Here is a 14830-nt window from a genome sequence, read left to right as displayed (position 1 = left end):
CATTTATATGTCCATTTCCTGCTACTCTCACATTTAATTTTGATTTGGTGACCTTGGCAGTGTGCCATAATGGTGCACTCAGAACATAAACAAGTTATCATTTTTTCTTGTATCTCAGCTGAGATTTTGCTCTCAGCTTAGCTTGTCAGCAGGCTGTCATCAGCTTAGACATAAGGCAAAACGATTTGGTGATAAAATCTAATCTTGATTTCTCTGAGTAATATTGCAATGGCACTTTAAATACAAGTGCTTTCTATAAAGTCTCTGCGCATTTTGCGTTTGCCATGAGCGTGTCCTTTTATTTTTGGGCTTGATGCATGAATGCAGTGTGTCGAACTTGCCATGTCATGACTTCTCCTGTAGTAGGTTACATTTCGCTGTTTAAAACTTATGACAACTTTGAATAATTGAAATTACAACATTTGCATTTTAAAATCGCCCTCTTTCAAATTGCAATTTCAATATAAAAGCAATTAATCTTTCAACCTTACTTAGTGAAGTTACGCCAGACTCATCACGGGTGGAATAATTCTGTGTTGTAGAGGCTCGTTGTGCGCTAGCAAACTAAACTAACACGAAAGTAAGTACTGCTTCCTGTGTGAGCATTTATTCTTGTTGTGCACTTTTAGGGTGTTGAGCCACTCTTTATATTTTTTATGGCTTAATTGCACTACCAATGTTTTGTACTTTGGGAGATTAGTGAGTGTACTTTGTGCTGTTGAATCATATTATACTGTTCCCTTAGTCCAGCAAACCAATGCACAAGGGTTTTGTCTTCACAGTTGCTCTTGATAAGCCGATAGAGTGCACAGAGTGACATGCTTGCCTTTTATCATAAGAAAGCTTCAAACTAGAATAGTGAGAAAAGGCAAAAATCAAATAATGCATTGCTGGTGGTATTTCCTGGCTGAGCTTATTTATGGACAGCAGGAGCACTGGGCCTTCGTAAGGATGGCAGTTGGCCCTTTCTTCAGCAGGTGTTGTGATCATGTGGTGTTGCTTACTTAGCTTTGCTCTGTCCAGCAGTCGTCAGATAGTGAAGTATTGCTTTAATATGTTGCTATGTTACAACTCAAAGCTCTGCAGGCCCTCAGCTGGAGCATGTACCCCCAGATGTGACCACATTTCATGGCTCTTCAGGTTTTTGTGATCCAGGATTTGTTACAGCTCTTTTTTGCTTCCCATTTTGTTCATATGAAATGGTTTATGGAAGAGATTCTGTATGCTAGCAGTCAGTAATAGTACCAATGTATTTGCAATGATGGATGAGGAAAAAATGACCTCTAGTTTAGACATTGAGAGACCATCTATATGCTACAGTTGAGGTTGTGTACATTTACGGCATTTGGCTGATGCTGTTATCCAGAGCGACTTACAACTTGATCATTTTACACAAGTAGTTGAAGGTAGGAATCTTGCCCATGGACTCTTATTGGTATAGTGTCGGGTGCTTACCTAGGTGGGGGATTGAACCCTGGTCTACAGCGTAGAAGGCAGAGGTGTTAACCACTACACTACCAACCTAGAGCCTAAGTGTAGTCAGAACAGTAGGTTTTGCTCCTGTGTATTCATTAACAGGTCTTCCATTTGGCTGTCCAGTCTTGATGTTGAAATTATGCTTGGTATTCGAACAGAATGAAATATTAACTAACAGTTAATAACAGTAAAATGAAACAGTTGGAGTATGGATAAAGTTCACATCTCTCAGGATATGTATGTCCGTACTGGGAGAAACATGTCCGAAATACTTCCCTTTTTATATGAGTTCTTCCGCTTTCATCACTGGGATTCCTATGTGATGATTCACCCATACTGACATAAATCCCCTCATATTCAGACTGAAATTCAGCGTGCTATTTAAAATTAAATGTGCTATAATAAATACTGGCCTTTCATAGCCCAACCAGGATTTGGCCAGTTTGTGCTGCTTCTGCTGAAATATGTTTTCTGTAAGAATCCTGGTTTACAGGTAGAAGCCTGAGGCTGATGGTTGTGTAGCCAGCTTGGTGGACAAAGTGTACTGCACACAGTGAACACTCCACAGAGTGAAATGTAGCTTAGACCCCATCATTAGCCATGCACAAAGAGCCCTCGTTGTATCCAAAAAGTGCTGTATCACAAAGGACTCTCAGAGAAGAGCCATGGTCCTGTCTGGCCTGCTTCCTTTCTGACCAGGACTAAGAGACTCAAGCCATGGCTGTAGTACTCCACAACTGGGCAGAGACTATTGCACAGGTCTGGGTGAAGCTGAACATTTCATAGTCATCAACAGGTTGCTAAATTCATGTGTGGCAAATATTGTTGCCTCACATACCAGACATAACTTCATATGCATTTTTCCCCCACAATTAATTTGAGGTGTTCTAGACAGCAGCGCGTGATGTGTGACTACAGACTCCCTGCTGTCTATTAAACAAAGTGCTGACCAAAGTGAAAAGTTTAAAAATGACTTTTACAGCACAGTGTGTTTAACTTAATTATAGCTTTGGGTGAAAGAGAATGCTATTTTCAACAGCCTGTCCAAGGAGACCCATAATTTAACTATAGCCTAAGCTCTCCATCCCCAGCTTTGTAGTGGGGACATCATTTTCAGAGTGGAGACAACAGAAACGCAGCTACTTTTATTCGGTCTGTCTTGGTGGTCACATCTGTACCATCCCTTTCTTTTGAATCCTTTGTAAACATTATCAAACTTTTTTTGGTTCTTGGTTTACTGTGGATAAACAGAGTGGGTTAACTAACTTTAACTTTGTTGGAGTCAGTCAGAGCCCATAACCCACTTTGTTGGCTTCAGATAGGTTTCTCTCTCTAGCTGACTTTCTTAGTTAATATTACAGCATAAGCTAGCTGACATTTTGTTGGCAAATTCATTAGGTAACTAACCAATTAACGAAATATGCAAAATATAGAGCAAGGTCAGCATCGCACATTATGCCCTGCAGCTCCCTTGGCTCTCCAGAGCTGGAAAGCAACACCAATGTTTACCCTAATTATTCATTTTAACTTCTGCTCCTTTGTGTTTCTTTACTTGGTTTGTTTGAGAGTGTCTGATATTGGTGGAATTGACAATTTTGATGTTTTACTGTTCTGATATTGTTTCCTTAAAGAACTAACTCTCATATTTGTAGCCAGCTAGGTATGACACTAAGGCTAGTGTATGGTTTTCTGCTGTTTGCTGTAAACACACGGTGTGATTGACAGGAAAGTACAGATGCCTGCTCGTCCTGATTTTTGTCCAGTTTAGTAGTGCTGATTAATTTAATCATATTTATATCAAAATCACAAAGTGCATTTTTCAGTTTGCAAGAGCTACGAGTTTAATTGTAGCCTATATTATTAATAATGTTGTCTTTAGTTTTATGAGGGAAAATTCAGGCCAGTAACAACAAATGCGTAAACTGCTTGTAGTTGAGTTTGACCAGTCAGCAGCATCCAAAAAACATGTGTGGCATCATAATAATATTGGGCAGAAAAACACAATTGGATATTTTCACCAAATTGTTCCGCACTACCATTTAGAGACTCTGGGGTAGACACAGAGACTGGATTCTTTTATTCTTTTTTTTCCTCCTCCTTTTGAGCCTATAATTTCTTTACAGCTGCCACAATATGAGGAGTGTTTTGCCAGATATTACGAAATGTTTTCTAACTTGAAATTGCTGAGCCACCTTCGAGGGGATTTACTAGACAATAAGTAAAATGGCAGATTTGTGTGATGGGCTTGTCCTGCAATTGTCTCAGCCCTTCCATCTTCACTGACTCAACCTACAGTTATGGGTTTATTCGAAGTAAATACTACGCCCTAGTATTTTGATGTTCTTGGTTTTGGGTAAAACATTGTCTTGATGCTCAAAAGACATGATTAGCTGAAGCTCCCAATCTCCCTTGTGCATCTGGAGAATCCTGTAATGTCAGTGACTATAGCACGTACGGTTTAATTCTCTTTACAGGAATATTTGTTTGTGTGCATAAATCAGAATGACATGGCTTATTTTTTATTTATTTTTTTTCCCTTTCCTTCATTTCACACCCCGGGGGGTGAGCATGCTCTGAATCCTGTCTCATGCCCTGTTAAGTCTATTGGTGCTTGTTGGAGCCATTGTGAACGGCTACTACAAGAAGTTTCTTCTTGTTTTTCTACTCATTACACAGTTTCTTTGTCATTTGACCATCTCCTCTCTTCTTGTGCTCTTTTTAAAAGTTGAACTTGCTTGTTGATCTTAGCCATTCGCCCCAAAAACATTCCAAAGTCCAACGCTGTAATAGTTGTTTTAGAGAAATTAATATTATGGCATTTCAGTACTCAGTTGACTGTAGCTGTATGGGTTAGTGTTGTCTGAAGTACGCCTTCTGCTTTTACCTTAGTTTACACTGAGGAGATGACAAGGCTAGACTGTTCTTATGAATAAGGAATCAGGTACAGACTAGGGTAACAAGATCTCCTCTCTGGCTCTCTCTTGCTTCTGTTTATCCTCTTCACAGAAGATTGTGGTTGTGTGACAGATGCATTGATGATTGCTGAAAGTCTGTCTGCATGTTCAAAAGCCAAAATTAGCATGCCGAAGCTCCTGGAGACAGTCTTAAAGTCAGCCTTATTTGTGCCTGAATGTTGTTAGGTGCCGTTTTTTTTTGAGATTGTAAGTTTATTTTGAATTTGCACAAGGACGTGTTAACCCCTAAATGTGTTTTGTGCCTTGAAATAAAATATATGTAATTGAATCCATTGTTCATGGGAAGAAGTGCCAGTTATTGTGTCTTTGGTATGAATGTACTTGGATAGGAAAGCCCATTAAATAGATCATAATGAAGCACCTAATCCTTATAATTTCCTTATTATATCCTTATTATTTACAAAATGTACATGATCTCTTGGGAAATCCTTTTCCTTTCAGTCAAAGCAGTGGGACAGCAGAAATGTGCGAGTGTTTCTTCTTTGCGTGTGCGTCTTTGTCACCATGGTGCTCAATTGGGAATTGGTTGTGTTAGTTTTACATGTGAGACATTTAATTCTCATCACAGAACAGAACAGAATAGTCAGTAGCACAAATTGTGTGGTTTGGTTTAACCGTATAGCTTATGTAAATCCAGAGTCTAAATCACCAAAACGCCGTTAATGTGACATGACAAGGGGCCTGCAGATTTACCTTGCGAAATGTGTTACATTCAGTGTTGATAGAACAAGACCAAAGCAGTGTCTTTACCATCATTGCTGCAACAGTAAGTAGTTGGATAATTAGGTTTGCACTGTAAACAACTCTCTCCTTACAAGAACTTACGAGAATCCTGAGTCAGGATTAAAGAATCAGGTCTCCCAGTGGTGATTTTGCATGAAGGTGACAATTTTCTCAACACATTAAAGAACACAAAGTAGCAACCAAACATTATGTACCTAGATCTGTTAGGCCACAGAGAAGAGAAAGCCCTCTGATGGGAATGTAGTCCTGTCAGCAGTTCTAGATTTGGGAGTCTGTGGGGAGTGGTTTACTGAGTTCACCTTGCATTAGGGTACATTTTGATCTCTCCATAGTTTCCATTATATTTGTCTGTAGTTGGGCCTCTGTGGGAAGAAAAAACAAGGCCAATTCACTTGTGGTGAATGAGAGGTAGTAAAATATGATGACCTATCGTATTTTCTCGTCCTCAGCAGCCATGTTTCAGTGCAATCTCTTAGCAAATTGCAAGCGATAACCCGCTTTTTAAAAGCACGTTTTTTCAGACTGCACAAAAAGTCTTGAAGTTTTTGTTTATTGATAAAATAAAGTTGCATTTAACATGTTTCAGTTTCAAATTTTATGTATGTTGCAACTTGTGTACTTTTGACTTCCCCATAACCTACCAATGAAAACATTGGGATGCACTTTTATCATTTTCTATTTTTTCCACCTGAACCATTAAGCGAGTGATTTATACCATGTAGAATTGTTTGAGCACTTTGTTTTGAAAGCTTTCGCCTTTTCTGAATGCCTTTTCTTCTATCTGTAAGTGCTGAAAAGTTACAACATTCCTTTAAAAATGCTTTCACCGTCTTCTCATTCCAGCTAGTTTCTTCTAAGGGGCATGTGTAATTTGTGTAAATAAATTTCCAATTATGTTTTTGCAGTAGATTTTAAGTATTGGTAAATGGCTTGAACGGAAGAAAGGTTTGTTGACATTCATAAAATATTAATGATAGTTTCTGTTTCTATAGCCTACATTGACAAACTTTTTTTTTTTTTTTTTCTTCTGCACATTTTCCATGAAGTATTTATTTTTGCCTCAGAACATGCTGCTGTTGAACACTGTTCTTATCTCCATGGAAGATCTAGCATAAATTGTGAGAAGACATGTTCAACGTTGGTACAGGCCCCAATCCAGGCTGGCAGGAACATCACACTCTTGCTGTTCAGTGCTTACTCAGAATCTCAGAGGAACACCATCTGGCACATAAATAGAAGCTTTTATCCACAAACCTCAAGACAATGATTGCTTCTTTGTGTTCATCTGTGAAGGAAATTTTCAGAACTGGCACGCAGGAAGAGGTTTACAGTGGCTGAAGTGCACTCAGGGTTTTATTGAAGCAGCCGCCAATTCGGCCGTACTCAAAGGATGGCCTTTGTCCTTTTACATTGAGTATTAGAAACCAAACTGGGTGGATTCATTCGTTTGATTTATACTTTGATGGGCAGCCTTGAACTCATGGACCCGTTGATGAAGTCTCCAAGCTTATTTACCTTTTCAGAAACATCTGTTTTGTCTATGTGGCACATTTACTTTTTGTAGTACTCTTTCAGTATAGGTATGTCCTGTGGTCACTTTGTTTTGAGACCCTAAATCAGGAGGCTGTTGAGCAATGAACTGTATACATGTTACTGACATTTCTGCCTTTTCCCAACGCACAGCTGTAGCTCAACATCCAGAGGCTCCTCTCTGCCAAAGCAAGAGTGAGTTTGTTTTTGTAATGGCGGGGAATCGTATCAGATGGCAGTTTTTTAATCGACTCATGTGGCACCCTGCTACCCTGCAGCTGAGCAACGGAGTACTTTTCACATGGAGAGATTAATGTGTACGCACACATTCTTACACACATACTTGCGCAATGTCAGGAGAACGTAAAGACTTTTTATTAATCATCCCTTTTCCGTTCTCTCAAAATCCTTTTCCACTGCATGGTGTCCCTTCGTTTTACAAAGGCGTAGTGTTACACTGTGGTAACTGAAGGATGCTCCGGTGCGAGAAAGAAAAGGGAGAAGGGAAAAGAAAGCTGGTCAAGGTACAGAGAGAAAGAAAAGAAAATGCAATGGAATAACATGCAGCTGAAAAGTGAGAGGTGTAATCACATTCGGTGACTACTCTGCTGTACCATCTGGTGCAGTGACTTTCCACTGCAGCCCTTTGGTCCGCCCTGTGTTTATGAATACTGGGCACACACTCAAATGGACTCGTCACAGGACTTCACCTTTGTGTCTGTGGATTGCAAAAATGGCATCAAAGTTCATGCCTAGTTCACTGCTTGAGTGCCTTTCAGTGCTTCATTGTTGGAAAGGTCAAGCTGGTTACCAAGTCTGCTGATCTTATATTGTCCTTGGGGGAAGTGTGCAAAGGTGTATATAATCATTGAAAAGGGAACGGGTTGAATTTTAATGATATGGAAAATTTCAGAAGTAGTATTACGTAAGTAAAGGCTACTGAAGAAAACTAAAAGGCTTAGAAGATTTCCTTCTGGTCTAGTTCCTCAGGTCTCAGAATGAGAGATCTCTGAAGTGCTCATCTTAAACATTGCTTCTAGTTTCCCTCTTTTAACAAAGCGCCATTGTGGATCATATGTCACCAATGTTTCTGCTAGCTAAGTGTGAACCTTATTGTCTGAAGGGGCTTTGTGTCTGTTCTTGTGACTGTCCAGAGGAGAATATAAAAATGAACCCCATCCTGTTCTTTCACCCATGTTTCTGTCGCTAGTCGGCCTCATCAGAAAGCATAAAGAAGGCCTACAGGCTCATTAGCTGTCAGACAGAGGGCAGCAAAGCTGATGCCTGTCTGTGACTAGATAATGTTGTCTTTAGCTTCTTTATGTGAGTTTTACAATGAGTATCTTGTGAACATGGGGTGTGGATTATCCTGAGACAAACAGAATTAGGCTAAACTTACATGACCATTGTTTTTGCCATGTTATAGTCTGACTTCATCATAATTCCCATCACCTGAGACCAGCCACTATCTTGTCTCAAGCCACTGTGTGAATGGCAGTGTCAGGCAGCTTGATTAGGGGATTGCTGATTGTTGCAAACGTCTACTATGTCTGTCACAATTATTACATTATTGTCTGACCACACTTAATTGAGAGAGCCACAAATATTTATGGTGACTGCAATTATTTTTCGTGGTCCTCAGTCTCATGATCATAATCATATTGTGTCACAAGAACCAGAATGTTAAATGGATTAGTTTTCATCAGTCAGCTTAAGAGAAATAATAAAAAAAAATAGCCTTAAGAAAAACATGTAAGCTCTGCTTGGCTGTGCACATGATTTTATGTAACTGTAGATACTCATGATACAAGGTTGTGTGCATGCACCATCATTTTATGTCTGTGCAAAGTATGGTATGGGTATGAAAGCAAACAAAATTAAATTATCACAGTTTATTTATATGACAGTCATCTGTATTTAAAGGAAAGAAGTCATTTGAATAAACATTTACTTGTGGTACATTTACATATATTACATAGCAGCATATTCTGTAATACATTAAGGAAGGAGGGGATTCTTTCTATCAGTTTCTTTGATTTCAGTTATTTAAGGCCCATAAGGCCTGCTGTTATAGCCTGGATATTGCTGTTCTAGTTCTCTGATGAAAAAGTCAAAGGACGCTTACATGCTTATTTTTGGCAGTCCCCTCGGGTTCATCAGGGCTGTTTATTTCAGTTCGGTATTTAAAACACTGTAGATTGTGATGCTTTGTTTTTCCTGTCCTGGTTCTGGCCTGTTTCCCCACTGGAGGCTTTCTCTTGAGAGTCTAGGTTACAGTACTGATCAAATGTCTTTCCAAAAGTTCAGAGACTCTATTTCCTTAGTGTTATTTCAGACCTGAAGACTGTTAGAAATGTGGCAGTTCTGTGATTGTTGTTTGTGAGGTTCTTGTTATCCTGCCATCAGATTTCCATCACGTGTACTATTTATTATTTCTGACTACATCGTGATAGTGGGGTGCTCTCCAGTGCAGTTGCACGCTGCAAGGAGTGTACAGGATGTATTTAGTAATAGAATTGAATTTAGTGAGGGAATTTGCATGTCCTCTGCAGTTTAGAAAGAGAGTGAGGAAAGTTTACATGAGCAACTAAAAATGTAAGATGGAGCTTTAACTAGTGTTTAATTACTTACCCACACCCACTTAATCCTGCTTCACTTTTAGTGCAATTAGGTTTTGTCTTGTGTCTAAAATAGATTTTTGAATATGGGGGCACAGGATTACTTAATCGTTTATTTGCTTACTGAACTGTGCAACTGGATTGATACCAAAAATACCTCAACTGAGGATCAGCTGTTAGCGGTTAGCTGATGCAACTGCTGACTTAGTATATCTTGGTTCAGGTCTCTGGCAGCTGATGAGTTGAGAGAAATTAGGAGAATAAAAACACTAAATTGTAATATCCATAAGCACCAATGGAATGGCTCATGGATTTTATGCAAGTCGTGTCTAGCATGAGTCCATTGCTCAAGCTACATACTGCTACAAAGATAATGTCTCAAACAGTTCTCATTGAACAGTGAGCATATCAGGTTTTTCCTTCCCCTCCAGCTGTCTGACCAAAAGGGATACATGATTCCTTTCATGCAGTTCTTCTTCACGTCAGTGTGAGTGGACACCGTATACAAGAAGGTGAATATTTGACAACTTGGAAATGAATGGCCACCGTTGGCGTATTCGCTTATGTATGGCTCTCATGTCTAAAACGTTGAATATTTTAGCTGGTAAAAATGCCTTTAGAGACGTATTGCCATGTTGTGAAGTTATTATACTGTACCAGGGCACTCACCCAGCCACCCCTCAAATTCTAAGTAAAGTGTTTCCCTGGCACAGTGCCTGTATTCCTCACTGATGTTGTAGCACTCCAAAAGTGGCATTACTTGGCTCTAAGCGAGCCTGCTTTGCTGGCATGCTATTTGGCTGCTGTCCTGCACCCACACTGTCTGTATGGTTTGATGTGGCGATGGTGTTTTTTCCTCAGAGAGCATCTGTTATGTTGGTCTCGGCTTTACAGTTAGGATGCATCTATAATATACTATGTATTTAACATGCACACAAATGAGAGATGAATTATTGCTTGTGTGAGGTCCGGTACAGTACGTTTTAGCATAGAGCCCATCACGAATCAGTCATGTGGCTCAAATGTCCTTGAATAACATCGACAAGTGATTCAGCATTAAATGAACGATGAATCATTTATGCTTCGGTTCACTTGTGTAACGTGTAACACGTGCTCTGTTTTTCAGCGTTACCTTAAACATGTGATAACTTTGTTCTGGATGAATATGACTGGCATCAAGGCTCAGGATGTGTGTGCGCTCTTCTGCTGTGCCTGCTAATCATCACGACTCTCCAACAGTTCGAGCAATTGGTGCTATTAGAATGCTGCATGTGTATGCATGTGAGTCTGTATCTCTCTGTGTCTTTCTCTCACACACAAAACCCCTGCATCACCCTCTTACATAACACATCATTTCACTTTGATGTGCTCAGGCCTGGGTATGTGCCCCTTTGCAGTAACATATTGCCACTCTTTTTATTCCCAGAAATGGAGCTTTTCTCCTGTAATCCACAAATCCACCCATATTATCTCTCAGATTAAAATACCTCACCCTCTGCACTTAGTGATCCCTGTCATTTAAAAGGGAAACAAACTGTATGTGCTGAGTTTCAGCTCTTAATGATGTTATCTAAAGCCTTCATCTCTGTTTTTCCAAAATGTTGTTGTTGCTTTGGTTAGGTCAAGATAGAACAGTCCAGATCAGACTGACCTTGTTATATTAAGACACATGAGAAGCCTGAAGGAGTCCATTTCAAAGCTGTAGTCTTCAGAGTGCCTTCAGAGTTCCTAGCACTGAGAGGTGTAACGGTGCACGGTGCAAAACTGGTACAGGGTGCATTGTGGAGAATGGACAATCTATTAATAATACCATCTAATGCAGCTGCATTGTTTGAGTTCCAAAGTTGGCAAACTGTTAGCACTAATTAGTAACTCAGTCCAGCATTTCTCCTGCTTCCCAGCTCTTAGCGTTGTTAGTATGTTGTACGACAGCATGATTAGTCAGCATTTTTCTTTATTCAGATTTTAGTAAACAATGAAATCAGGTCTTTGGGTCTTTTTATTTCCACAAAGTGTTCACATATGTGCTTTTCTGACCATTTTGAGATGATTCCTAACACTGAAGCAGACGTGCACCCAAGCCCATTGAGTACATGAGTTGAAGCTTAATCAGTAAAATTGCAGTTGTAGGATATTGCCATTAATTTGATTGGGGTAATCAATTTTATCTTGTAAGAGAGATTGGGATTTTGTGAATATCACAAACTTTACCAGCCATGGCTGAGGTGTCTGTAGCCACTTAGCTTAGCCAAGTGGTTCTGAGCATCGGTCCTGGAGACCCTTGACCTACACAGTTTCAACATTTTCTTGCCCCAGCTGATCCACTTAATTATCATGAGCTTGCTGGCCTGGATTAGATATGTGAAACTGTGCAGGTCAGTCCAACTCCCCAGGACAGGAGTTGAGATGCCTGGCTTATCAACCATTTTGAAATTGCATGAGAGCTGATACAAGGCAGCGTTTTTTCCAAGATGCTCGACAGTCAGGCGCTGTGGTTTGAGGATGTCCTGAAATGCACACCATAATATGGGAAGCTTTTTATATTGGCATGATATCTGCATGGCGTGCCTTCCGAGTGACACGCGACAGCATATGCAGCATGATCTGCCTCTTCTCACTCATGCGTCCTACCTTTCTAAGCTTTCACACACACAATGAGCCCATTGTCAGGGACAGCGGTGGCAGCAGGTATCCTTGGCAGAGTCTACTCTCCCGGGCCTGAAGTACTGTAATCACCTAATAAACCCTCCCTAAAAAAGGACCAACACACACAAACATGTGCACGAGAACACTGCAGACCACATAATGACCTGGTTAGAACGTTGGTCCAGCCAGGCCACCATTGGCTCTCGATTCAAACAGCTGTATTCATTCCAGGCTCGGAACAATTAACAATTAAAGGAGTGATGGGTGAGGAATTTAAAAAAAGGGAACAATTGTGCATTGTGCTTGACGGGCAGCGGGACCAGTCGGGACTGGCCTTGAGTAAAGCGGGTATAAAAAGATACGGCCCAGCACATGGGTCCTTCTTTCTGTACTGCCCTCACACTTCATTTCCATCCCTCCATCATGTTGAAGAAAAAGAAGGATGGAGAGAATGGTGAGCCTTCTACGAGGAAGGTAAGAGGAGCAATTTTGCCAATGGGCTGTGGAACTTAGGATGCAGGAGGTGCCTCCTTAGGCTCCTTTTTCAGTGACTGCCTGCAGACTAGGGCTAATGATGCCCTCAGTTTGTGACACTAGGTTTACAACTAAGTATTTTCATGATATTTTTAAAGAAATTATGACTTCATGTCATTGAAAAACTGATTAGGTGTGCTAGACGTTGGTTGTTCTGGTGTGGTTTAAATAGAATAGTCTTACCCCTACTTCAGATATAGTTAATCAGCCGAGACATGTTTATGTCTGAAGTTTTATTCTTTTAATTCTGCACAGGAGCCATCAGGTTAAAAAATAAGAATTTCAGTGACTTAGGTGTTCGTTACTGCTTAGCTACGTTAGTCTTGTAGCTCCTATGCAAAACTGAAGGAGCGCCAAACATGTCTTGGCTAATCAATCACATTTGAACCAGTTCCTTTTAAGCTAATTGTGGCCTTTGGTGTTGAAACAGTACATTTGCATTACAAAGCATAATTATTAGAATGCAGCTCATATTGTTAATGCACTTTGTCTCATTTCTCAAACACAGTACAGTCAAGGTGTTACAGCCCTATGACAGACATGTGTTAACAATGAATAGCTATCAAGTCATCAGCAGTCAACAAGCCTGTGTCCTGTGGCCTGTAGCATGGAGGTTGTCCGGTCTCTCACAGCGCTGCTGACCTCACTCAGCCCTGACCTGTCAGCACCCTCCACTTTTCATGGCTAACTGCCAGAGTTCCAAATGGAGTATATTTACCTGTGTTAGCCTGACGCTGGTGGAGGCCTCATTGTGTGTGGAATTGTGTGCTGATGTGCACTGGATTATGCGTGTAAGTGGAGGCTGCAAGTTGTAAAGTGAGAACCTGCACATTTATTTTGGGTGTGTCTGGCTATTTGAGCATTTTAGAAGCATGCAAGGGGAGTTATGTGCATTTGTTCTGGCTTATTTGTGGGGAACGTTCACACTTGTCTTTTCTGGAGTCACTATATCGCCTCCTTTGAGTGTCACTGAACATTGCTTTATCAGTTTCTCGTCTCAGTTTGTTCCTCTGAGGCTGTACAGTACATAGTGTGAGCTTGCAGTACAATAAAAGTTACCACTTCATAAAACATTGATAACGAGAGGTCAGATTCAGGCACTTTGTTTCATGTGGCCCTTCTTTTCCCATATGAGTCAAGGCCTTCTCTGTTTAATCTGAGCTATTGTGTTACAAAACCTCTTCAGTCAGTGAGTCGAAACCAGTGATTGGGTCCTATACACAAAAGGCCTTGCGTGATTCAAGGTTTCTCTGCGTATGTGTGTGAGAAACGGAGAGACTGTGTGTCTGAGTCATGGCTATATCCTCAGTGCGCCGCACCGCATGTGGGCTTCTTTGCATGACTCGGAGCTTTGTTCTTAACCACGGCTGTTCCTGCTCAGCTTAAAAGCACCACTTCCCCTATAGGCTTTAACGGAAAAAAACACAGGCTTCACTCATATATCATTTTCACTGATTAAAAATATCACTTTCTGGACTTATTTGGCTTTTCTGAACTTATCAGCAGTAGAGGAAATGGATTGAGGATTTTCATTTAGAGTTATAAGGGAAGGTTTAGCACTGTGGTGGCAGGGAGAAGGGAGTGCTCAGAAAGGGCAAATTTTCTGATTACTTGCCACTTTTTTAATTAAAGGTTTAGAACTTCAGGGGATACTGTTCATTCATCAGTAGTTTTAGTAGACTGGTTATCTGTGTCACAATCTGTGGGAACTGTGTTGGCGTCTGAAACTGTATGTGGAAGGGTTTTTGAGACATTCTGTTTTTACATATGAGATTTCAAGACCATTGCATGATTAAATTGCTGTTGATCTGCTGTTGGTGTTTCATGATCGTTGAAATATAACTCATTGAATAGATCCTATAAATTAATAATTGCCATTAATCATCACTAATCATCACTGATCATCTTGCATTCTAATACTACTTTGATGTGGTTGTTGATGCATGGGCTTATGCAAGAGTGCTGCTTTAAAATCTCTTGATGGAGTAGAGGATTTGAGAGCTGCTGTTCATTCAGATAATACCATCAGCAGAGGCAAGCCACGCTGTAGTTTAATCCTCACACAACTCTGACGGCATTTCCTTCCCAGCAGCTGCCACCCCACGAATATTAACTTGAGTTTACCAACATATCAGCCATTACTGCAGGCTATGTCCCAGTGGCTGCTGTTGCTGCCCTTGTAAGTAATTGTAATTAAGTAGGGCTGTAAAGTTTCAGGCAGGATGATCTCAGAGTGGTTTTAGAAGCTGGTCGTTTTGTTGTAGAGTTGGTTGTTTTTTAGTCTGTGCCTCAAACATGCTGCCCACC

At 40.4% G+C, this 14830-nt stretch overlaps 1 protein-coding gene across 4 annotated transcripts in view; it reads left to right on the top strand.

Moving 5' to 3' along the window:
- ahcyl2b (adenosylhomocysteinase like 2b) overlaps positions 1–14830 on the top strand; it is a 43012-nt gene that overhangs the window by 9015 nt on the left and 19167 nt on the right. The window contains exon 1 of one of the 4 annotated variants that reach the window (XM_017693994.2): positions 12366–12463. The exons of 2 other annotated variants lie outside the window; for them this stretch is intronic. In XM_017693994.2, coding sequence (XP_017549483.1) covers positions 12413–12463 — 51 coding nt within the window. In that variant the 5' untranslated portion in view covers positions 12366–12412. Of the gene's footprint in view, positions 1–12365; positions 12464–14830 lie in introns of those variants that run through there. One more of the 4 variants, XM_037539000.1, reaches the window with a different exon arrangement.

The sequence above is a fragment of the Pygocentrus nattereri genome, chromosome 1, assembly GCF_015220715.1.
Source record: "Pygocentrus nattereri isolate fPygNat1 chromosome 1, fPygNat1.pri, whole genome shotgun sequence".
NCBI classification, from domain to species: Eukaryota; Metazoa; Chordata; class Actinopteri; order Characiformes; family Serrasalmidae; genus Pygocentrus; species Pygocentrus nattereri.
Note: the sequence above shows the minus strand (reverse complement) of the source record. Positions and strands in the feature narration are given on the sequence as shown.